Source organism: Rattus norvegicus, chromosome 1 (assembly GCF_021556685.1).
Source record: "Rattus norvegicus strain SHRSP/BbbUtx chromosome 1, alternate assembly SHRSP_T2T, whole genome shotgun sequence".
NCBI classification, from domain to species: domain Eukaryota; kingdom Metazoa; phylum Chordata; class Mammalia; order Rodentia; family Muridae; genus Rattus; species Rattus norvegicus.
The window spans coordinates 145868407-145893281 of NC_141534.1; the positions used below are offsets into that span (position 1 = coordinate 145868407).

The following is a 24875-nucleotide window of genomic DNA, read 5'->3' on the forward strand; positions in this document are numbered from 1 at the left end:
TAAAATAATAAAAACTAATCTAAAAAAGACTGGGAGGTGGTGGCATAGGCCTTTAATCTCAACACTTAGGAGGCAGAGGCAGAGGCGAATCTGTAAGTTTAAGGCTAGCCTGACCTACCTACGGAGGTGAGTTCCAGGACAGCCGGGGCTACACAAAGAATGCACAAAAACCAGTAAGAAGAAAGGGGCATGTCCCAGGAGCTGCTTGGGCACCTGATGTGTATAAAGTCTACATAAGCCAGAAGTGCCCCCATCTGAACAAACCAAGACGAGAGCTTTATAGATATACCAAGTGTCTTAGGATTTCTATGGCTACCACAAAACACCACGACCAAAAAGCAAATTGGGAAAGGGTTTATTTGGCTTACACTTCCAGATCATAGTCATTTATTGAAGGAAGTTAGGACAAGAACTCAAACAGGGCAGGAACCTGGAAGCAGGAGCTGATGCAGCGGCCCTGGAGTGTGCTCACTGACTTGCTTCCCATGGCTTACTCAGCCTACTTTCTTATAGAACCCAGAACTACCAACACAGGCGTAGCACTACCAATAGGCTGGGCCCTCCATCAATAACTTAAGAAAATGCCCTACAGCCGTGTCTCATGGAAACATTTCTCAATGAGGTTCCGTCCTTTCAGATAACTCTAGTTTGTCAAGTTGACTAAGACTAGCCAGCACAACAGTGAAACCACTTCTAGAGCTAGGAGGCATTTAGTATACTTGTATTTGGAGTACAGCAGGAACAAGGCAGCCTTGGTTCATTTCTGGGTGCCTGCAAGTCCATGCGGGCTTCTTTAGTGTAACAGCATCCAATACGTGGGGGATGAGGGCATGGTGGGTGGGGGTAGAGGGGGCAGGTGCGGGAGCTGTGAGTGAGCAGCACTTCAAAGGATGGAGGGCAGGGGCTTGTTAGAATTGATACAAGTCTTTGTGTAGTGTTTGCCTGCATGTGTGGTGTGGCCCAGGCTAACACTGCTTCTATCTGCCTAAGGGTTATAGGAGTGCATTGTCACACCCAGCCTGATATGCAGGGCAAGCTCATTTACCCCTGGTCCTTCTCTCTGAAGTGCTTGCAGACATTTTGTACATTCCCACGTGGACTCCCTCCTTTCAGTCTGCTGTTTCTGTAGGATATATCCCTCCACTCCTGAGATCTAGATTCCTTGCACCTTTTCATTTTTGATTTGAGCATTCTTCTGTGTGCTGCAGGCCAGTTTTGAATTTGAGATCCACCTGCCTCAAGCCAAATTATGCAATTATAAGCATGCTGTCATACCCAATGCACACCCACACTTTCACACCCTTTAAGACAGGGGCTCACTTTGTTGCTCTGGCTAGCCTAGAACTCACTATGCACTTGAGGCTCTCTGTACAAAGGGTGTGCATCACCATGCTCAGCCTCTCCCTTTTGTATGTTTATATAGCCACACTGACTTCATAAAGCATCCTGTAGAGACCCAGACAGCTGAGTCTTGGTCCTGTTTTAGTCAGCAGTTACTGGCAGTACACAGGTTTACTTGTGGAGTTTCAACAGGGTGGCATCTTGGCTACAAACCTGAGAAGATAGGTCACATCCCACATGGTCAGGTGAAGTCCCTTCCTTCCTCATACAGGGTCTTAACCTCTACCCCATTTTCCTAGATTTTACTTCTTCATACCAGCACCTCCAGAATCTTTTAGAATGTAACATAGGATCCGCCTGCCTGTCTGCTGTATAGCCTCACCATACAGTCTCTCTGCCTTAAGAACTGTTTTCTTGTCCCTGCTCCTTTGCTGGAAAGCTAAAAAGGAGGCCTCTCTTTTGAGATGGTTTCTTTTCCCCATCTCTCCTCACTTAGATTTGGTTGCTATTGTTTTAGACAGGGTTTTACCATGTAGCGGTCTCTGCCTGTCCTGGGCCACAGCCCTGCCGTGTGGACTGCCTAGAACTCAAGGAGACCCAGCTGCCTCTGCCTCTTCTGTGCTGGGATTAAAGGTGCCCAATACCAGTTCTTCCTTTCTGTCCAGGAGCTCCACACTAGTTACGACTCCAGGAAGTGTCCCTGTGACCCTTTATACTTCAAGTGTAGTGACTATACTGTGCATAGGATTACCTCTAAGACTGGCTGTAGACCTCTGCATGGCCTTGGTCAGCTGCCCAGTAGGAAAATGCCTGTTCACGCTACCATCTTGACAGTGTTCATCTTAACTATCTGTATAGTAGCTCAATGCAGTAATGGTTGTATTGATACGGCACTTCCAAGACATACACACCCAAGGAAGCAGACATCCAAGGGCTATATAATGTATCACAACTTTTGTGCCTCCCAGATATAGCTTGAGGCCTAGAGGAATGAGTCTTGAAGAATGAGACAATGTTTCTGTTTCTTTAGAATAAGAGCAGTAACAACCCAAAGTGCCCAGAAAAGGAGAAGGCTGCGGTTAGCAAATCCATGGTAAGCTTCCTACCTGGCCATTCAGATCCATCCATCTTGTTGGACATTAAAAAGCAAGAGTGTACATAAAGGATCTAAGATTGTGAGTAAGGGTAGGGGGAAAGTTACTATATTAGGGAATATGGCCTAAACAATTCCTTTTAGGATGCAGAAAGGCCTAGGCACAAGATGTTTCTTAAAAGAAATAAAGCTAATGTCCAAAAGATCAGCCGTGTGTGTGTGTGTGTGTGTGTGTGTGTGTGTGTGTGTGTGTGTGTGTGTGTGTGTGTGTGTGTGTGATACAGGAAAGCACCAGGCAGATGGTCTCAATTAAAAGTGGGGTGGTGGCACTTATCTGAGGCCAAGGGATGATGAGCCAGTCTAAGTGACTTGGGGAAACAGTACACAGTATCCTCATTTTAGGGGCTAATCTTAAATTCATTTGACTATCCGAAAAATGAAATACAGCATGTGCCAAAGTGGGTTTCTTCTAATAATGTAAGTGTGAGAGATGCTACAGAAAAAATCTCAAAGCCATTGAACCTGAAATGTCTTACCTTTTCCTCGTAGGCTAAAGTTCTTCGTGAAACCAAGCCAATCCCTAACCTTGTCTTTGCCATTGAACAGTATGAAAAATTTCTTATCCAGCTGTCTAAAAAGTCCAAGGTAAAAATATTCTTTATTACCACTCCCATCTACTGTTGGAAGGAATCTAGCCAGCTGTGTGGCAGGCAGCACAGCTAGAGAAGGTCAAGGGTGAACTGATCTGATAGAACCAAAGGTCCTCCAGGTACACAGTACCTTAAGCTGTCCCCAGGAGTGCCTGTGCTTACAAGCCTGTCTGTCCCAGGTCAACCTGATGCAGCACATGAAGCTAAGTACATCTCGGGACTTCAAGATCAAAGGCAATGTCCTAGACATGGTTCTTCGAGAGGAGGGGGAAGATGAAAACGAAGAGGTTGGTGCCTACTTCTGCATATGTTTTTTGGTATATATTGCTAGAAAAAGCAGCAGAAATACCCTGTCCTGGGGTCCGGTTTCTATAGCATTCTGGCTGGCTTTTACACCCTCCCCTGAGGTAGGCCCATTCTGACTCATTATCTGAGCCCACTGTTTCCTTGCCTTTGGCAGGATTCCATCTTAAGTTTGTTGAAGCTAGAAATAATATCAGTAGACAAGACACAGTCAAAATTAGAAATTTATATAAAGTAACTTGGATAGCTGGCTGAGCATGAATTCTTTAGATCCCTGTGCTGTAGGCCCTGTCTCCTTTGAAAGGCCACATGTAGCATTGTGACTGAGGTTGCTGTCACCATGTCCAAGTAGGAGTTAGGCACACTCTACTCAGGACTGGGGGTCTGAATCCCTGCCTGGGAGGCAGACAGGAAAAGCATGACTGATCCAGGAGTTTGGTGTTTGTTTTTATTCCCATCACCTTAGAGCAAGGTTGTCAAGGATTCTACTCTTCCTTCCAGGGCACTGCATCAGCACATACACAGCAGGACAGAGAACCAGCCAAGAAGAGAAGGAAGAAATGCCTGAGTTAATGTGACCTTGGGGCATCTGCTTCATTTGTGCCCAACAATACCCCTTGTCATACAGCCTGCACTGATGTTGGTGTCCTGTTCTGAACACACTGAACTGTGCCTTCCGTTAGAAGGACTCTTCTGGGCAGGTCCTGCTACAGAAAAATGGCTGCCTTTTGCAAAAAGCACATGGGAAAGCCTGAGTTAAGGAGCCTGCACCACGCCAATGAAGCTCCACAGGAGCAAATACAGAGCCTCCAGACAGAGCTAGGGTCCAGGCTGGCTTCGTTTTTCCAAGGAGCCTTTGGTGAGTTCAATTATCTGGTAAATATCCAGTGCTTCACCTGTAAGACAGTGGGAACTGGTTAGGATCCCTCCAGAACCATGACTGAGCTCGGGTCAAAAAGACAGTGGGTGAGAGGGAGTATTTGAGAGTAGCTGCCACGAGTGGCGGCTTGCCTTTGGCATTTTCAGCAGATACATTTTTCCACATAAGGATGCACTTTGGCTTATACAATAAATCTTTAAACATTTCTGGGGTAGTTTTGAAAATGGGTCAGTGTACATGGAACATTTGAAATTCTAGCGTCTTCTTCATTGACTATGAGCCACCCACCCTCTGCAACAGCCCCCCTTGTGATTTGAGTGTCATATTCACTGTAGAATGCAGCGTAAGGTAAAAGTGGGTCCTGCTACTTCCCACTCCATATGTATAAGGACAAAGACTGCTCACCCTGGGGAATCCCGTATTTCCTTTCCATCCCAGTTGGGTTAGAAGGAGTTTTACAGTCCATGGTCACTTCCTTCCTGAGGCACTGGTCAATGTCTACTGCACTGAAAAAGGCAACTGACTGGGGCAGGTCATTCAGACCCAGCTTGTAGGCAAACATGCACCTGAAAGAGAGACCAAGTCTTCTCACAGCCATCCCTGCTGTGATACAGGCTCCTTACTCGGAGGAAGAACAGTCGGTTCCTCCTACTTCAATCACCCACTCTTAGCAAAACCGCGAGACTGGAGGCTATACCCTCCACGTTCAGCATACCTCTGAAATATTCAACACACTTTTGTAATACTTTATCAATACTAAAAAAAGAAGGGCTGGAGAGATGGCTCAGTGGTTAAGAGCACCGACTGCTCTTCCAGAGGTCCTGAGTTCAATTCCCAGCAACCACATGGTGGCTCACAACCATCTGTAATGGAATCTGATGCCCTCTTCTGGTGTGTCTGAAGACAGCTACAGTGTACTCACAACACACATATTACTGGACCCGAATGTGAGAAATGTGTACTCTCAACATAGCCATCCCCAAGCCCAGAAGCTAAGAGAGCATGGGTAACGGTGTGGGGCTTTTTGCTTGTTATTTACCCATTCATCAAGATAGGTCACAGTACTCAGGTTGGTTCTGACTGGCACATCAATAAGGAAAAATAACGTTTAACTCTATGAACTAGAATTTTTAATATAAATACAATTCAACACACCTTTATTTAGTCCCACTGCTAGGGGAGACAGAGTGGTGAACCGAGTGATTTCAGGTGGATCTGAGTTCAAGGCCAGCCTGGTGTATATAGTGTTCTAGGACTACAAAGAAATACCTGTCTCCCCCGCAAAAAAAAAAGGCCAAACCAGAGCACCCAAAACAAAGGAAACTCAAAGTTGCATTTGCATTTCCTCTTGAAATGCCTCTGTCACTGACCCTAGGCACACCACTAGGGAACAATAACATACCAAATCCCTTGGTCCTGCCACCACAATGACTTACTTAGTACTGGGACGACTTACTTAGTACTGGGACGTGCCACTTTCAGACCTAACAAATCCTTTTGAGGTCCTTTTTAGGACTTCCATAAACTTTGAAAATAGAAAGCTGAACCTGTCAGTTCTGAGTTGACAACTTAGTTCTGCTCAGTGGCCCCAAGACCCAGCATACCTGGTCAGGAGATTGGTGATCTGCAGTGCCAGGGCAGCACGGTAGCGGTCCTCCTCACGTACCAGGTAGCGCACCTCATCATGGATGCTGATGCAGAAGCGCCCATCAATGGCAAATTCCTCAAACAGCCACTTCATGGCCACAAGCATGAGGTGTAAGTAGTCCACAGCAGAGCTCTGTACCACCCAATTCACACGACTGGTCATAAACTAGAGATAAAGGGACATCAGTGAGGGGCTGTGCTGCTCACCATCTAATTCTAGTCCAGGAACCCTGCCTCCCACCCCACCCCACTCTCCATGCTCCAAGGGCAGGATCCCTCACCTCTCCCTGGACAACCGAGGGCTCCAAGGCTCTGCTGATGCAGCAGCCCAGCACTGGGGTGCGTGGTGTGTCAGACATGGCAATGCTCTCCAGCTTATTAAACATTTCTGACTCCGTACCCCCTGTCCATGCTCGTTCAGTGACTACCTCCCACTTCTTCCATCGAGACCTGGGGGAACAGACCATGAGGTCAGGCTTTGCATCTCAGTGCTTAAAAAAAAAAAAAATCCAAGTCTATCAGCCCTTTGGGACCAGCCCATGAATCCCTGCATTTTGAACACAAAAGGTTCTCACTTCCTTGAAGCTTCTCTTCGGATCTTTCGAAGATCTTGTAGGGAAACCCAGCCGTCTTCTGTCCTGTCCACAGGAACATTTAACTGTTTCACCAGCCATTCACCATCATCTGAGAGCCGGTATCTGTGGGAAGTAGCAGCACTATGTCACTCCCATTAAATGGCCTCCTGGTGGCACACCCAGTTTCCTCACCAGCCCCTGGCCACGTCTCTCCGCTACAGCTAACTTCATAAGGGAGAGCAGGCCCTGGCAACCCACCAGGGATGGCAACTAGGAAGACTCTAACACAGAAACTCGGGCCTTTGTGTCCAAAGGCCTAGGCCGTATCATGTTAGCCCAGACTGTCCCAGTGCCACCTGACACTGAATGCCCAATGACCAAACAGCCTTTTATTAGTACAAGAGACAGCAAGGAGTCCAAGTACAGTGACCCCTGAAGGGAAGAAGAGACCTGGAGACAGGTCGGCCAAGCCTAACTTAACTCCTATTGTTCTGCATCCCCTGGTTCCTAAGGGGAACCTATCAGAAGGAATAGCAGGTCATTCCCACAATTTAGGCCTTCAATTCAAATTCTTGTGATGTCTTTGCTTCTCTAACTAAGGCCCAACCTCCCTTCTCATTACTTTCTTACCTCCACCATTCATGAATCTAGAGAGAAACTGCCCACCTGCTCGGAACACTGCTCCTGGTTCCAACAGATGCAGTCAGTACTCTACCTGCACCAGCTACTCTGTCAAAATGTGTATGCTGAAGGGCTTCTACCAAGCTGACAGAACACTAGGGTCATTTGGGAAGGAGGAATCTCAACTGAGAAAGTGCCTCCTCACACTTACCTACAGGCAAATCGGTAGGGCGTTTGTGTATGTGATTATGAATGATGGGGGAGGGCCTGGCCTACTGTGGGTGGTTTCAGGCAGGTAATCCCAGAGTATGCCCGAAAGCAGGTTTAACAAGCCAGTATACAGTATTCCGCCATGGTCTCTACAGTTCAGTTTCTGCCTCCAGATTCCTGCCCTAATTTCTCTCATGATGTAGTGGAACCTAAGGGTTGTTAGGATTAAATAAACTTTCCTCCCAAAATTGCTTTTGGTCATGGTGTTACCTTCAGAAATAGGAACCTAAGGTTTCCACAGTTAATCAGCTATCTAAATGAGGACACCACACAGTATACCTAAAAAAATAAAAAAAAAGGCTGCCAACACAGTGCTACCTCCCCTCCCTGCACTCGACCCTACAAAGGCCCTGAACACAGCATGGACGGAGCATTGCTGGAGTAAACAGCCTGCACTCTGCTTTTACACACTTCTATGCTGTCCGCTTGCTTTGGTTCCTATGGCAATGAGCACAGAACCCCTAAACTCCTAGGGTGTGCCACCAGGAGGCCTCGGGAGAAAGAGGGTGAGCCCTTGTCATACATGGCCACTGATGACAATATGCCCTAAGTACAGTTTTAGCCTGTGAGGGGAAAACTAACACTAAACCATCCTGCAGCTAGGTTTAGAGGGACCGCACTCAAGTGATGGGCAGGAGATGGAGAGAGCTGTAAAGCAGGCCTGTGGTTCTGGGATGCTAATGTGGGTGGGCAGAAAAGGGCCCTCACCGGCGCAGGCCTTTCGTGACAGCGTACATCTGCTGGGCCTTGTCAGCTGCCTCCTGCCTTGAGAGCCTGTGGTTGAACTGCATCAGCAGGCGCTCGGCAAAGGACTGCCCAGCCCCGTAGATGCGGCCGTAGTTGAAGACTTTGGCGTGCTCACGACTGATGCCCACAGTGGCGGCTGTCTTACTGTGCAGATCAGTGCCTCTGCTCTTCCTGCCCTGAAGAGTCATCCAGCCAAAGGCCGTGCAGCCTGGAGAACAGGTAACAGAGAGAAGCTCACATTTGGCTCCTTCTCCTTGGCCACCTCACCCCTGCCCAAGACAGGGGCCCTGCTTACCATGCATCCCAGCAAAGTGAGCATCTCCAAGAACGGCTGCGATCCACAGTTCCTGTGAGTCCACATCAGCACCCACAAGGACATAGCCAGGTGGAGCCTGCACCATGGCTTTCAACTCACTGCCTACCCGGTCAGGCTGCAGGAAGAGTGGGGTCAGGACCACCTAGAAGCCCAAGGCAACTGCTACCCTGGATTTCTAGGCCCAGTGCTGACAAAGTACTTGGTATCTTCCCTGAGGGAAGACTTTGTAGAATGCCACACAGCCCTGATCCAGCTGGAAAATGAAGAAACCCTACGAAACTGTATGCCAGGCCCCCACTGACCTGGCTCATCTAAACTATATGACAGCTGTGCCCACTATGCCTAGCACTGTCCAGTCAGCAGCAGATACCTAAAACACATTTGCTAAAGGAGTGGATGACGTGAAGCCAGATTTGTGCCTTCTGTAGCCCACAGAAGTTTCTTTCTCATGTCCCTTGCCCAAAGGCTCTGAGATAGTTCCCGAGAACTGAGAGGAAGAGCAGGAGGCAGGAACAGAGAAGACATATACCCGAGCATTGCTGGCGGTGAGCCACGTGGGCTCCACAGCGCGACGGGTGATGGTGCCAGCAGTCACCACCTGGGGCAGGATGGCCCCATAGTGGCTTTCCTCATCAAAGCTGGGGTGCCTGGAATGGGGAGAGCCAGAAGTGTCAGCAGGCTTGTTCTGGCCCTAAGACCCACATCACTCAGTCTATCCCACAACCACCCAGTACGCCATACCTGGTCACAGCCCGGGGCAGAGCTGACCTGGGGAGCCATACCACCATCTGGGAGCTGTAGGACAAGAAGGTGCCAAAGCTCAGCCCAGCAGTGGCAAGCATAATGTGCTTCAATGCAGTCACCAGCAACTGCACCCGATCGCTTTCAGGGATGCTGTGTAACCCTTGAAGCCGGGCACCAACACTTCTAACCTTACTAGGGTGGGCTCTGGCTCAGCCAAAGTCTAGACCCTACAGGAGGATCTGGGCCTAAACAGAGGAATCAGGGTGAGCTTGGGATCACAACCATCATGGAAATGACCTTTGAGATCAATCCATTTGCCACTACAGAAAGATTCAGCTCCCAATGCCTAATACAGGTTTCAAGATAACCAGCCCTTAACAACCCATGGCTCCGGCAGTTAAATTAGGAGATTTAATTGGAGGTGGGAGAGTCCTCAAAGTCCTACCACACCACTCTACATAAACAGAGAAACTAAGCCGACAGGGAGAGATAGGCCCAAGATCCATGTCACCAGGACAAGCACTGAGCCTCTACTCTGCAGCTAGTTACCCTCTGACGTAGTGCAGGCAGATCGGAGCAGAACGGGAGGAAAGGAAGCTGGGAGCTGCAGATGCTTGACAGCAATACAGACAGGCTTTCTGTAACCCCACTTTGGCCTACCTGATGCGTTTATGAGCATTCCTCCAAAAAGAAATCATTTTATTTATTTCCAGGGCACGAGGTCCCCTGGCACCCCCTGGGCCAGCCTGCAGAGTGCCGTCTTCCATCTTGGGCAGGAAATCTTTGGCAAAGGGACTACCCACATTGTAGTTGTTACCATCCTGTAGAGGACAAAGAAAGGGGCTGGGACAGGCAGCACAGCACTGGGTAGGAAGCAGTCACAGACACTGGGCCTTCTCCCAACAGAACCTAAAACCTCCCACAGTTGGGGCAGCTCCCACTCAGGCATCTTGCACATCTCTAAGTGCATGCACAAGAATGCTAAGATGATCAGACAAAGCTACTATCAACAGCCAACAGAAGCTACCAGAAGACAGATACAATGTTATATACTTGATATATGTCAGTTAACCCCAAAAGGATCCTCTCACCTTTCAACTTTCAATAGAAAATCAAAAGCAGTAAGACATGAAAATTGCCCCAAATCTTACAATTCTCTCAATCCCACAAAAGCAGTCCAGGTCTGAGTAAACACGAAGCCCTACTGTGGGCCATAATCACAGCAAGAACACGAGGCAGCCACAAACCATACCTTGTGAGGCAGCTTGAAAAACCAGCAACCGGGGATATCCACATCATTATAAGGTCCGTTGCCATGGTGATAAGTGGGCTGGCTGGTTTTGGGGGCACAAGCAGTAGGCTGTGGGGGCCACACACCCAGATCAGGCCCTGCTCCAGCACCTGCATTCAGCAAGGGCCAGCCGATAGGGGAGGTGGGGGTGGGAAAAGGGCCTGAAACTGAGCAGGTGAATTGGAAAGTGACAGGAGAGCATGCTCACAGGTTTCCTCCTTGGTCCCCACACTTAAGAACCACAGGGGAACAGGGCAGCATTCCCAAGACCTAGTGAACTCTGGTGGGAAGGAGCTTTGTGAGCAAGAGGAAGTCCCAGCCGCCCACTACCCACCCAGGGAGCCCATGCAGGTGTCTTGCTCACCGGAACTAGGGGCTGACTCAGCCCTGAACTCTCCACTGTGGCCTCAGCCTCCACATCTAAGCAGCCCAGTTCTTCTACCTGGATGGGCCCAGGAATCGGGTGTGAGAGGTAGGCAGCTGTAGGCCTGAATCCACCAGCCCTTACCTCCAAAGAACTCAGGTTAGACCAATCTAGGATGAGCAACGCAACTCCCATGCAAAGGTGCCCCACTTCCCTAGAAACAGACCCTCATGTTACAGGCTCATGTTCAGAGTGCACCCTCACCGTCTGCCACATGGCACTGTCCGTGAGCAAGAACTCCTCAGCCAGGTCTGTCTCCTGGGTCTCCAGCTGCTGCTTGCCCTGGTCAAGACAGTGCCTCCTGTACAAGGACTCGATGGCTCTGTGCAGAGAAAATAACTGCTGACTACCGGCGGCCTGCTTGGGTCAGGCAGCTGCCTGGGGTTTTCTTCTGGTCCCTCCGGTTAGACCTCACATCAGCTCTGAGGGAGGAGAAAGCAATTTCTACAGCATTTAAATTCTCTGGGTTGGGAAGACCAATCCAACTGACTTAGCACACTGGTGACAGGCTAGGTTTCCATAACTGGTCTGACTCAAATCCAAGCTCCTCTATGCTTGAGGGCTCTGGAAGTAAAGCAGGAGACGTGAGCACTCAAGGCTGCCCTGCAGAGCTAGCTCCTGTCCGCTCACCCCGGTGTGGGCTCAGTGGAGCAAGGCCATGTCAGTCTTTCCTCTGAAAACCTGACAAGTGACTCCTGATGCCTGGGCCACCTTCACTACCTTGACCTCTGCATAACACCTGTCTGTCCATCAAACAGGTCAACTTGTCCGTTATAAATGTGTATACCAGGCCTGGTAAGGAGGCTTTGTCTCCTGTGTATGAGGACAGAGTTCAATCAATCTCTAGCACCATAAACTTAAAAATTCAAATAAAGCCAGGTGCAAAACTCTCACACCTATCATCTCAGTGGTTGAAAAGCTAAGGCAAGGGACTAGAGGGTTGGCTCAGTGGTTATGATCCCTGCTCCTCTTCCAGAGGACACAGGTTCAGTTCCCAGCACCTACAAGGTGGTTCACAACCATCCATAACTCTAGTTCCAAAGTTACACTCTCTTCTGACCTCCACCATATATCAGGCAAATAAGTGGTGCACATATATGCAGACAGGCATTAAACAAAAATGTAAAATAATAATAATAATAATAATAATAATAATAATAATAATAATAATGGAAAAGAAGAAAAAAACAAAGCTGAGGCAGTAAGATGCCCTTGAGATTGAGACCAGCAACATAGTGAACCCTGTGCTAGCCTAGGCTTCGGAATGAGACAGACCAACTCAACAACAAAAAAACAAAATAAAAGATTAATAAAAGTAAAAACTTTTCTCATGGAGCTGCTTAGACACCAAGTGAGATTTTCACTACAGAATGCTTAGTAACACCGTAGCTGGCTTGTAATGCACTCAAATTCCATTCAAGAAAAGCTGCCCGCCTGCCCTTCCCCAGGTCACATCCAAAAACCTCCCCTCTGAACTACTGCAAAGGCAGCTGAGCTGCTGGGAAAAGAACTAGAACCCAGATACTGGGACTACAGCCCTTCCCGCCAACCAGCGCTGACCTTGTTTACTCTAGAAGGAAAGGGATCCAGCCCTTCCTCCCTAAATCTTACCTGTAGGGGCAGGTCACCGCAGCTGACTCCTCAGTGGGGCTCACTGGCAGCTCAGTCAGATTATCCCGCCGCCCAGGCACCAGGTAGCCCCAACCATGAGAGTCTGAGTAGTGTAGAGGAAAACCATCCCAGGTCAGTGCCATGAGCTTAGGAGTGACCCGCATTTGCAGGCTGAGGAGGCTGGGGCCCGGAGTCCATGCAGGGTCATCTAGCCGAGGGCAGAGTTTCCGGTACCACCTATTCCCCCCAAAGGAGGTTTTAAAAAAAGTATTACCCTAGGGAGTAGGAAGGATCTCTCTTCCATGATATACCTCAACCCACCTCCAGACCTCCAAGCAATCTGGTGACTCAGGCCAGCAAGTGTCAGTCCTCTCTCTTGTGTGTGTGTGGGGGGAGGGGGAGGGTGTTGAACCTATATGGTATGTCCTAGAATTACTGATGTCTTCTCAGAAGGCAAACCCTATGTCAAGCTTCAGTGCAGCCTCTAAGCAGAAACAGATCTTCCTTCCTACCCTAGAACTCCCACTGCTGCAGAGACACTCAGCTGTCTCTCACAGGCTGCTCAGCAGAGCTGAGACCATGGCGAAGCTAGCACAGCAAGGCATTTACATCCAGGGTTGCATAAGCACACACTGGTCACCATGACTGCCCTTTTCCTCATCTGTCTCTAAGACACCAATGAGTGGTACCTCCTCAAAGACAGTGCCCCTTATTTCCACAGGCAGAACAGAAGTGCCTCAAAACTATATATATATATACTCTAAGTCTTATTACAGCCAGCTTCACCGTCTGGTCTGCACACCTGCTGCTCTTAGAACGGAGATCAGTTCCATTAGTGTCCCTGCTGCTGTCACAGGTGGCACACATACCACCACAGGGCTCAATGCTGTCCTGAATGTGTCCAGAAAGCCATTAGGGTCAGAGTAAACATAAGTGAGCAGAAATGGAAGGTAGGATGAACACACCACATTCCCAGGTCTAAGACCTTGCTGAAGCCCAAACAAGAAGGGCCTGAGCATCATGTAAGACAGCCTGTGTGCTATTGAGAGCCAGTCTTACCCAGGGTGTCCAGGAAGGTGTTGGGGTCGCTTAGGCAGGAGGTCTGTGGTGCTCTTCAGCTGCTGTAAACGGGTGTGGGCCATTATATTTTGCTGAAGCTCCTCCTCCTCACTGGGTGGTCCAGGATCTGTGCAGAGTTCAGGAGCTTAGGATCAGAAGGGACTCACAGGTCTGAAAAACTACAGCAACCCTTTGCAAAGGCCCCCTGGGTCCTAGGTCTGTCCCCAAGATCACCCTTGTCCCATTTCCCACCTAAGCTTCCCACCTTCCTGAGCCATGGGATCCCCAAAGGGCCCAGCTCCCTCGATGGGCAACTTGCTGGCTGAGGCTGTCTTCTTCACCTTCTTTGCCTTTTTCTGCTTAAATTCCTGCAAGTCCCATTCTAGGTCCCAGAGCCAAGGGTCTTCTTTGTACCTGTAGAGCCAGTCCACCAGGCTAGAGTTAAGGCTGAGGTGAAATTGAGGCCTCCTACCTGCCTGTCCCCTGCTTTGACCCAGCCTACCCAACCCTGACTACCTCTCTCCTGAGAGCAACTGGCAGGCGTCATTAGCCAGCTCCATCAGCGACTTCTTCATCTCCCGCTGGAGTTCCTCATATGTGCTCTGTGCCTCTGTCAGGTACCGCTCCCAGTTCTGGTTGACAGGCAGGTAGGAGACACCCATCTCCAGCATGCCAGCCAGAGTCACTGGGTGGGGACACCTTAGGGACATACACCAAGGGCTGCCATAAATGACCACAGGAGATAACCACTGAATATAGGGGCTCCATTAGTGGCCAGCCTAAGGAAGAATCAGTCCCACCTGACTATCATGGGACTGAGTACCAGACCCTACCCATCCCCAGGGATTTCACCTGGGTCTCCTCACCTCTCCAAGAAGAGCGGCAGCTGCTGCTGGAAAACCTCAAAGGTGGCCCACACATCACGAGCACAGTACTCCATCAGATCCTAGCACAAGTGACAAGGAACTTGTTGGCGGAGACAATGGAGGAAGACGGGGACAACTACCTGCTACCTCCCCAAGTTCAGCTGCAAGTCAGTCACTGCCTGTGTATCAGCTGTGCCAGCACCATACCTGGAAGTTCTCCCTGATATCCCTCATGCTGCCTTTGACGAACAGTTCCCGAGGCTCCTTCGCTAAGCGAGGTCCCCCCACATAAAGGTTGTGCACGTCTGCAAGATTATTAGCACTGCTGATGTCCATCCAGTCCCAAGATGAAATCTGAGAAACCAAAGAGCGGTCAGCTTGGTCTCGAGCCTGGCAAGCAGAGCACTGACAGGATCTTAACCGTCCATCTCTGGGCAGACCCAAATGCACTCTCACCGCTGGACCATTCGCATTCTTCTGGGACTTCTGACCTCGCTTTGTAGGATGCTGGGTCTTGTGCTTGCCCTGCTTGGCTCCCATCCACAGACTGCGCTGGAAGCTGCTCAGCCCTGAGATAGCCATGTGCATGCTCATAGTGTCCAGAAAGCGCATGCGTGAGCCCTGAAGGAACAGGAGGGGAAGAAAGGCTGCAACAGAGGGGCTCACTGGCCACTGCTTCAGTGGTGTTGACCCCCAGCCCCATCTTTGCTCCTCGGCCTTTGCCCCCAGCACAACAACCTCCAAAGCAAAACACAGAAGTCTCATGCTTGCCCTACCACCTGTAGGGGACCTGTCCAATGCCTGAATGTGCAGAACTGGCTCGAGCCCAGTGTACAAGTACTTCCCAGCTCCCAGCAACAGCCTGGGCAACTTCAGGTAGTAGAACTAAACAAGACCCTCAGAGCTATGCGGCAGACCCCCAGCTCTGGCTTCCCAAGCTGTGGCAAGTCAGCAAGGCCTTAGCGCCTTAAATGCCAGGCTAAGGGTGCTACTAGGGGTACTCCCTTGTCCTGTCCCTTACCTTATCCTGCTGTGAAGACTCAGAGAAAAAGGGTTTTTATAATCTAAGGACTGTCACTACCACACACCAGGCAGTTGATTGTCTGACACGTGTGCTATTAAAGCTCTCCTCAGAGTCCACTGAAGGAGCTTCTGTTATCTCTTTACAGAGACTGGGGTTTAAAGATGTTAAGGAAAGCCTACAGCCCCGTCAATAGCTGAGGCGCGATGTGGCCCAGGCTGTAACTCAGAGCCCTCAAAATCTCTAAAATTCCATTCAAAGATAAGAGCCATCTTATCCTGGACTAACTCCCAGTCCTGTGTCCACACAGCTGTGACCGAGCTCCCTGCACTCTTCAGGAAAGAGGGGAGTCATCTACCACAACAGTTGCAAACACCATGCTAGTTTTAAATCTGCTCTGGATATCCAGCAGCTGAGCAGAGACCAAGCAAGGCTGGTCAACAGATGTCCCACAATGCTGGAAAGGGAGTGGAAACAGTGGCAGAGAAAGTGATGCTTTTCCTAGAAAAGGGGACAGGGCTTTTGGCCCATCTTACATGACACTACGCCGTTCCCACAAACCTTACCTGAATCAGATACTGCTCCCTGATATGGGCTCGGTCAAAGGAAACATTGTGCCCCACCACTAACTGTTCCTGCCAATCCTGCTGGGTGGAGCTGCTGGCACTAGCAGAGACCCCCAAAGGGATTAGGTCAGCCGGCGACAGCTGGCTGGTCCAAGAGTAACGCTCTTCCACCAGCCGCCGGCTGCACCAGGAATACCTGAGAGAGGTAAAAATGGGCAGGTTACCATGAAGGACTAGACTTCTATTCCACACCACCCGCGCATGCCAGGTCCCCAAGGGCTGCTACACTCGACATTCACTCTCACAGAAGTCAGGGGATCATTGAGGAGAGAAATGACAAAGCTTCGTTACTATTCAGCTCCCATAGATTAACAGAGAGCTAAGTGCTATGACTGAGTGCAGTGCCGTGTGCAGAAGGTGTGCAGGCCCACTGAATCTGCAGCTAGCTCTGAGGCCTTTATGGATATGACCAACCCCTTGTGTCTTTAAGCACAAAACAGCTAGTTTGCCAAGTGCTAATGAAGGAGATGGTTGGTGGTACAACCCCAAGTGGAGAATTTAAAGTGGGAAAAAAAAGACAAATGCTGCATACACATACAGGGTGAATCGCCTGACGGCTGCAAAGATTCTGAAGGACAAAATAAATCATGCACCCTACAGGAGCAGCCACCTCGGTGAGATGCCACAGAGCGCACCAGGATGAGAGAATGTACGCACGCGTGCCAGAGTGGGTATGGAAGAGACAGATGAGTAGTGCTATTTGCAAGGGACCTGACACTGACTCAGGAAAAGGCTAGACTGCTCAAGATCCCAAAGTGGGGCCACTGACTGAACCTGCTCCAAGCCACACACACTTCCAAAGGACTGAGGCCACACAGTGGCTAATACAGCTCTAACAGAGCTCCCTCCAACCTTTAGGGAACACAGACGTGAACTGCCTCAGGTTTCCAACCGAAAAACTGGCTGCGTCAAATCTGGCAAACTCTAATGCACGCTCCACTGTGGAACCACGTAAGGCACTCAAGGTGGAATTCTTCCTTTTACCCCAGCCTGTCAAAGCCCTTTGTAACAACAGCAGCAAGGGCTCGAGTGCTAAATACTTGAAGCTATGAAGATGACAAGAACTTCAGTTAACAAAAGTCACACTGGTGTCTAGACACAAGCTTGCAACTGTGTATGAAGCCATCTTATTATAAACTTAGGTGTGATTTAAAAAAGAAAGAGAGAGAGAGTGAAAATTAAGATGAGCTAGAATCCGTGCTATCAATACTAAAGTTCTCTTTAGACCCCCAAATGCCAAGGGCCTGTGGATATCCCTTCAGGCAAATGACTGATTATCAAAAGCCTTCTGGAAGCTACCTTGTGGGAGACTTGGCTGTCCAGGCATCTGCCCCACTCCTACAAGTTGTGTGCTGGTCAGGTTATAAAACTGTATGGCAGGTAAAATGTGGACTGCTACCAAGGCACCATCCACAACCATAATAGTCACGCTACGAAGAGAAAGGTCTTCGAATAAGCCCAGGCTTCCGTCACCAGGCAAACTCTGCAATGCCCCCAGGACCACTGGCAGAATGGAATGAGAATGGAGGCAGGGTGGGAAGGAGAGAGCAGAGTGAGGAGGGTGGAAAGGAGGAAAGGGGACTCGACCTGTCCAAAAGTGACCAACTGACCAAAAGCCTCATCGACACTGGTTTCCTCCAGCCACTCAAGCCTGCTTTCTCTTGTAAACGATGGCTGCTATTCCCCTGGACTCTGGTCACCACATCACATGAGAGCTGGCTTCTTATCACAGCCTCAATCTAATCAACACGGAGTGGTCTATGTGCTCGTTTCAGCCACGAGTGCCTACCTTAGCTATCAAACCATGCTTTCATCATTTTCAACTGCATATACAAAATTTCGCAGCTTTCTTTACAAAGATGGAGCTCCCAATAGGAATAAAGAAACTGCCAACTTTTTTTTTTTTTGGGGGGGGGGGGGGGCTGGCCATGCCTGAAAGCGTTAAGGTTGTAAATAGTATTTTAATCCTGGAACGAAGAATTAAAAAAAAGGGGAGAAACAGGACTGCCAACATTGCTTGAAAAAGAAACGTGGGTAGCACTTAGAAAGTTATTTAAAAAGAAAAGGAAGAGACTGGATATACTTCTTTGGGACCAAAATGTCTACTTAGGAGGAAGTAATAATTCTTGGCTGGGGGGGTGGGCAAGACTAGGCCACCTTCAGGGGCAGTTGGAAAGGCACTTAAGGAAGACACTGGGGATGTGAGCAGTTTAAACTGCCTAGAACAACCCCACCAAAGGAACATCTTCCTGTCCAAACTAACCATCAGCACTCCCAAAACCAAACACTGGTCAAACATTTTTTTCAGACTAACTTCTCATGGAAGCTGCTTGGGTCGGGACTGAGGCACAAACTCACTGTCATCTTAAATGGTCTCTCGGTCTGTCGCAAACACAACACGGTATCCTCTGCATGGCCCCTGACATTCGCTTGGGTGTTGCCTAGAGCCTGTGTATCTTCCCACCAGAGTGAGTCCCACAGAAACAGGATTAAGCAAGTTGAGTAACCAGCACACCGCGGGAACTCAGAAAGTGTTCACTGAACCAAACCATTAAGCTGGGCCCCCTTACAAACGGTAGACCCCTGTTCCTAACCCCAACTTACCAGGCCGAGGGGGATATGGCCACCGCCAAAGTGGGGCAGGTTCCCTCTGCCAAGCAGACCTCCACGTCGAACACCAGGGCCCGCTCCTCGGGGATGGCCACGGGTTCGGCCTCCCCCTCGGGGCCGTACCGGGTCCAGCCCTCCGCCCAGACCCACTTCCTGGGCTGGGGGGGCAATTGGGCCTCCGATAACGAGGCGGCCGCCTCCAAGTACGGGAGGCTCTGCTTCTGGGCCAGGAGGCGGAAGTGCTGGTCCAGGTTGCCCCCGAAGAGCCGGGGCAGGCGCAGCTGCACGTCTGGCAAGGGCGTGGTCGGCTGCCCCCAGAGCCCGTGCTTCCGTAGGTGCTCGATGCTGCGCTGCACCGCGGCCTCGTCGGGCACGTCCCCTCCGCACCCGAAGATTTGCTCGTGCAGGCCTCTCGACAGCATCTGGATGTGCAGAGGGTTGAGCCGCAGCTGCCCATTCTCTGAGGAGGGCATTTGCGACTGCGGCTGCCCGTCGCTGGGGACGGGGTCGAGGACGGAGCTGGAGACCCAGCGTCCTGTTGCTGGTACTGGCCCTGAGGCGACTTTGGCGCCGGCCACCTTCTTCCAGAGCAGGCGGCTCATGGTTGGTGCAGGGAGCCCCCCGCTGTGAGTCGGGACACCTGGCTTTGGGCTCCAGCTTGACTGCTTTTTACTGGCCGAAAGACTCAGAGAGAGACACGTCCCCTCTCTGTGTTCCTGTCAGTGAAATAGGTCTCACCATGCCTGCCTTCCTCACACAAATCCTAAAGGAGACAGATGATAAAGTGTTATTACATGTGTCACGTACTTGTACAAACAACTTATCCCTCATCAAATCTGCTGCGTGCCAAGCATTTTCTCCACTTGATCTTAGCCAAAAAGGCCACAGTGGTGTAGGGGCATTTTTCAGTTACGCCTCCAACAACCTTAAGAAATGGCACTGCCCCTCCCGACGGATGGGCCACACAGGCTCATCAGTGAACTTGGAGAAGCCGCTGGAGATGCTGAAATTGGGAGACGCAGACCAGAGTTGTTCTGGCTCTCCAACTGCGTGACCTTGGCCAAGCTCCTTAGGCCCCGACCTCCTCCTCTGTAAAATGGGGTTAAGGACTCTAGAGCCACGGACCACTGCTGTCTGAGTGACAGAGGGCGCGCTCGTCGCACGGCCCTGACCCCAGCAGGCGCTCAGCAGACAGCAGCTGCCAGTACCACCCCGCCGGCGGCCCGAGGGCCTAGCACCCCAACTTCGAACCCGCCAGTGAGCAACTGCTTCAGGGTCCGCACCCACACCCGAGCGGGCCCAGGACGCTCTACTCGGGAGATCGGCGGCAACCCCCGCGCACCCGGACACCGGGTCGTCGCCGCAACCGCCGCGATGCGTCCTGAGACCGGCCGCCGCCCTGCTTCCAGCCACGCTCCGGGACTGGAGAGGGAGCAGCCCCGCCGCCGCGCCCGGCCCTCCCCTTGCCGAACCCGCCGGAAACCTCGGTCTGCTCCGCGCTTCCCGTCCTGCGGCAGCCCACAGCCCTGGCAACGACGCGGCGTCCGCTGCGCGCGGCCCACGCAGCCTCCGGGTGGCGTGCGGTCTGGAGAGCAGCCGCAACTTCCCGTCTGCGCGAACTGGGTCCCGCGGCTACCCAGAGGCAGGCGGGAGACTCCCCGGAGCATCCAATAGGAGCGCCGCCAATGGAGCCGCCCGCCCGCGGGGGTGGCAGAGGGACTTCCGGGTGAGGCCCTCTGAAACTCCCCTCCCCATGGAGAGCGTGGACCAGTCTGAAGCTAGCCTGAAGGCGGCTTTACGCTTTAGGCTAAGTAGAGACAGCTTTACGCTGACGGCCGCGTGGCCTAATGGATAAGGCGTCTGACTTCGGATCAGAAGATTGCAGGTTCGAGTCCTGCCGCGGTCGGATCATGGTTTCTTTCCTTTTTCTCCGTCATTTCGTCACCTCTTCATAATCCCTTCGGAAACGAAGCTAAGTAACTGTAGTAGGTAGAACCAACTTCTATTCTAAACCAAATTCTTGGAACTCAAGGATGTGAGCAAACAACTGTCAGGATGAGACATTGCTGAAAATGTGACAGCGGTGGAGAGGCGTGTCCTGGTGCAGAGCGGAACGAACGGAGCACGTGCTGTCCGAAGTCTAAATCCGTCACCTACGGACAGCAAAGGCTTGGCTCGAAGTGAAGCCCTCCTATCCCGGGCGATGATGGTGATGGTGATGATGTTGAGTCCGATTGATCGCGCCCACCGGTCGCAGCTGAAGCACGTCCTCCTTCAGAGATCTGTCAATCTCCGGGTCCACCGCCTGTTGTTCCGGATGTTTCTGCTCCCGGCTCTCCGTAGTGGGTCAGCTGCAAAGAGTCAGGCAATACGGACCCGGGTGAATAACTGGGACCCAGGAATTCAAGTCGAGAGTCCCATGCGAGGAAAGCAGTGATCGGGGTTGTTACAGACACACACACACACACACACACACACACACACACACACACACACACACACACACACACAGCTAACTAGCTAAAAATTTCGGGCCTCGCTGAAAGGCAGCGCCCACCCCACGCCCCCAACCAGTGCATCCAGCACGCTGAGAACTGTGTACAGGAGAGAGGGTCTTCCGATTTTTTTCAAGTCAGGTTGGTGTGACTCTATCCGCTTTTACTGTCACCAGCAGGGAGGAGGACTAGGCCAACCAACCTTTCTCCTTTCTGCTTTTCTTCTCAGATTCTTCCCCTTCTTTATTCTGTTTTTTTTTTTTGTTGTTGTTGTTTTTTTTTTTTTTTAAACGATGAAGTCTCACGTTGGAACTTGGTAGCCCTGGCTGCCCTTCTGCCTCAGTGCTGAGACTACAAATATCCACAATCTAGCTTTCTGACTGAGATATTCTTATACATTTTTCTAGATGTACTTAATAGACACAAAGTGATTTTTGTTTGTTATCGGTTTTAGATACATAAACCAGAGTCAGCCAGATAAAAGATTCCTTATTTTGTGATTCTTCTTGCTTTTACATAACTTTGCTCAGTTGATTTTTTTCTATAACGTGACGAAGGACAGGCCCTGAGCAGGAAAAACAATTTCATTTTTATTTCATAGTCTCTTACTGAAATTCAGTGTTCTCTTCGTCTGTGAGCTTAGGCAAGCTGCCACGTGGCGCTAGCTGTACAGGCGCCCTGTTCTCAATGGTGTTCACAGACTTTTCATAGTACATTACACTTGCTGTAAATTTTTCAAAACTTTGCTTACAACCATTGGTGTTTCAAAGAGCGGTGGCTGCAAGGAGGTGGCTAGAAACTGCGATTTAATGGATTAACAAAGCCCACATTAGCGGGAAGCAGCGATAACACATCTTCAACCCCAGAACTCTGTGAGTTTGAGCCCTCTGCCTGGACTGAGGGAATAGCTCAGTAGGGGAAGAGCTTGTCTTGCAAACTTGAGCACCTGAATAGAGCTCCAACGCCCACATAAAAAGCGGGAGTGGGAGGGTGAAGGGGTGTTGTGTGGGCTGCTGGACTCACAGATCCACAGATCCCAGCTCACCTGATCTATAATCAGCAAAACCTGGGTCCCCATGAAAGACCTGGTTTCAGAAGGCAAGATAAACAAATCCTGAGAAACAACACCCAAGGCCGACCTCTGGTCTCCACATGCACATGCCTGTGTTAAATTGACATCTGACCCACAAAGAAAGGAACATCCTATCAACTGATTCCTCTCTCCCTCCCCCAGCATGCCTCAAATAATCCCTATCTCCTGTCTCTGGCTCCTGCTGAGTGTGCTTGTTTTGGGGGTGGGGGGAGAGGTTGCTTGAGGAGTTTTCCATTTGTTTATTTTCGAGGCAAGGTCTCACTATGCAGCCCTGGCTGGCCTGGAGCTTCTTTTTTTTTTTTTTTTTTTTTTTTTTTTTTTTTTTTTTTGGGTTCTTTTTTTTTTTCGGAGCTGGGGACCGAACCCAGGGCCTTGCGCTTCCTAGGTAAGCGCTCTACCACTGAGCTAAATCCCTAGCCCCCCTGGAGCTTCTTATGTAGACCAGGTCAGCTCTCATTCAGAGATCTTCCTGCTAGGGCCTTTCAGTCTCTGTAAAACCCATAATAGAGCCAGCCTTCCTTCCAGAGTTATTAAAAAGATTACATGGTTACGTATTAAGTGTGTACGGTGTTGGTTCAACCTTGTTCCTTTGGAAGTAGTTAGCCCCCACCTCTCTCTCTCTCTCTCAACTTTGAATGTCTGATCCTCCTGCCTCCACTTCCAGAGTGCTGCCTGCACTACTCCACCTGCTTTATGAAGATGAAACCCAGGACTCGCCGTGTGCTGGGCAAACACTACCAACTCAGCCACATCCACAGCCTGCAGCCCTATGACTGATGAGAGACCAGCGAGAGCCAGGGTTGCCTAAATGGCTCAGGAAACAGGAACCACTTAGGTCACCAGGAAGTTAGCAAACGTGAGGAATGCAGGAAGAGCAGACTGGGACATTGAGTCTCCTTGGTCACTGGAGTGACCCAAAGCCTGCCTGGTGACCTACTCAAGGTGATTGTGCTGGGGAGCTTAGCTGATAATTTCAGGGTCAGCCACTAAGTACTTCACAGTACTAAGTACTTCACAGTACTAAAGTACTTCACAGTACAGTGATGTAGTGAGGCACCCTTCTCTCTGGGTTCAAGTACCAGACAGGTTCTCTCACTGGCTGGCCAAAATCCCCAGAGTTCAGAGCATAGATGAGCACCCCCATACCTGGTGTGCTAGGTGAGTGCTTCTCTCTCTCTCTCTCTCTATTTATTTATTTTATTTTATTAATATGAATACATTCAGACACACCAGAAGAGAGCATTAGATCTCATTACAGATGGTTGTGAGCCAACATGTGGTTGCTGGGAATTGAACTCAGGACCTCCGGAAGGGCAGTCAGTGTTCTGAACTGGGGAGCCACCTCTCCAGCCTGTGAGGGCTGTGTCTTTGAGCTCTCAGCTCTAGGACTTTAGCAAACAGCCCTACCTTCCTATCACTCTTATCACATCAGAGAAAGAGGGTAACAGTTGGGTCAGCGCTTCAGCAGGCACGGAGAGATAGCGGCAGACAGACAATAGCCTTACAACAGGCGCCCACATGCCAGCGGTCAGCACCAATCAACACCACTGAGCGGAGGCCAAGCCCTGGGATGGAGCTCAGTGTGGGGCCTGAATTCAGTCGCCGAGAGGATGCACAGCAGAAGGGAGCAGGAAGGAAAATTCCTCAGATGTCTCAAACCAGATAGAGCAAGAATGTACTCCCAGCACTTGGGAGGCCAAGGAAAGCAGGAGGATCAGAAAGTCAAACTCATCAATAATGGATTCAAAGCAGCCTGACCCTGCCTCAGGAAAAAAAAAAAAGAAAGAAAGAAAGAAAATGGTATGCCTGATGAGTAAAAAGGAAAATTTAATCTATAAGAGATATTTATCAAATTCATTTTCAAAATGCTAGTCAAAGTAGATGGTATGCATGTATCAATACTGTTGTTTTATATAATTAATATGCATTGATTTTTTAAAAGAAAAATGCTTGTAACCATACACACCTCCAGCATCCCCGATTATCAGAGAGCCAAGGTAAATGACACACTCTGCAACTGTGACAACGTACGTCCAGCCCTGTCTCCTCTAAGCCCAAAGTACCTCAGTGACATTTAACTGATAACCAAAAGGGAAAGTATAGTAAAATGAAATGAAGGAGCTTTCTATCACAGTAACAGAACCTGCAGCTCAACCAGGGTTACAAAAGACGGTCTCAAATCCACTCCTCAGCTGGGAATCAACCCTGGCCTATGTAATGACTTCTAGGACAGTCAGAGCTACACAGTGAAACCCTGTCTCGAAAGAACAAGAACAAAAACAAACAACAGAGAACTGAAACTCCTCCTCTCCCCCACACCCCTACCCAAAAAAGCAAAAATAAATAAATAAAAATAAAATAAATCCGGGGGCCAGCAATATGGCTCAGCAGATAAATGTGCTTATGGCCAATCCTGAAAATCTGAGTTTGATTCCCCAGGACTCGCAGTAGAGAGAAAGAGCTACCTCTTGGATGTTCTCCTCTGACTTCCATGGCATTGTGGCACACATGTGGACACACAGAGAGACTTTTTTTTTTTTAAGTTTAAAGAGAGAATGCACAGCTGGAGTGGCGACATCGCCTTCTAATCTG

General features: G+C 50.0%; 2 protein-coding genes and 1 non-coding gene across 7 annotated transcripts in view; 2 read left to right on the plus strand and 1 right to left on the minus strand.

Annotated features, from left to right (window-relative positions):
• The window catches only part of Fanci (FA complementation group I), a 56412-nt gene extending 51938 nt beyond the window's left edge, over nt 1–4474 (plus strand). Inside the window, exons 35-38 of one of the 2 annotated variants that reach the window (XM_087619900.1) lie at nt 2372–2434; nt 2984–3079; nt 3264–3371; nt 3889–4108. In XM_087619900.1, coding sequence (XP_087476026.1) covers nt 2372–2434; nt 2984–3079; nt 3264–3371; nt 3889–3960 — 339 coding nt within the window. In that variant the 3' untranslated portion in view covers nt 3961–4108. 2 annotated transcript variants of the gene reach the window in all.
• Polg (DNA polymerase gamma, catalytic subunit) lies at nt 339–20309 on the minus strand. Of its 4 annotated transcripts, none has more exons than XM_087595425.1 (23): nt 20179–20309; nt 18690–19458; nt 16026–16221; nt 14895–15059; nt 14646–14792; nt 14439–14518; nt 14089–14271; nt 13838–14007; nt 13573–13699; nt 12514–12750; nt 11107–11224; nt 10843–10920; nt 10440–10547; nt 9848–10008; nt 9185–9238; nt 8973–9090; nt 8423–8558; nt 8089–8335; nt 6490–6612; nt 6196–6364; nt 5872–6080; nt 4673–4833; nt 339–4283 (listed from the first exon to the last, which is right to left on the minus strand). In XM_087595425.1, the coding sequence occupies exons 2-23, from the start codon at nt 19295–19297 to the stop codon at nt 4207–4209; spliced, it is 3672 nt and encodes a 1223-aa protein (XP_087451551.1). In that variant the 5' UTR covers nt 19298–19458; nt 20179–20309; the 3' UTR covers nt 339–4206.
• Nucleotides 20310–20528: 219 nt separating this feature from the next.
• Trnar-ucg1 (transfer RNA arginine (anticodon UCG) 1) lies at nt 20529–20601 on the plus strand. Its single transcript has one exon. It is a non-coding gene; the product is annotated as a tRNA-Arg (tRNA).
• Nucleotides 20602–24875: the final 4274 nt, after the last annotated feature.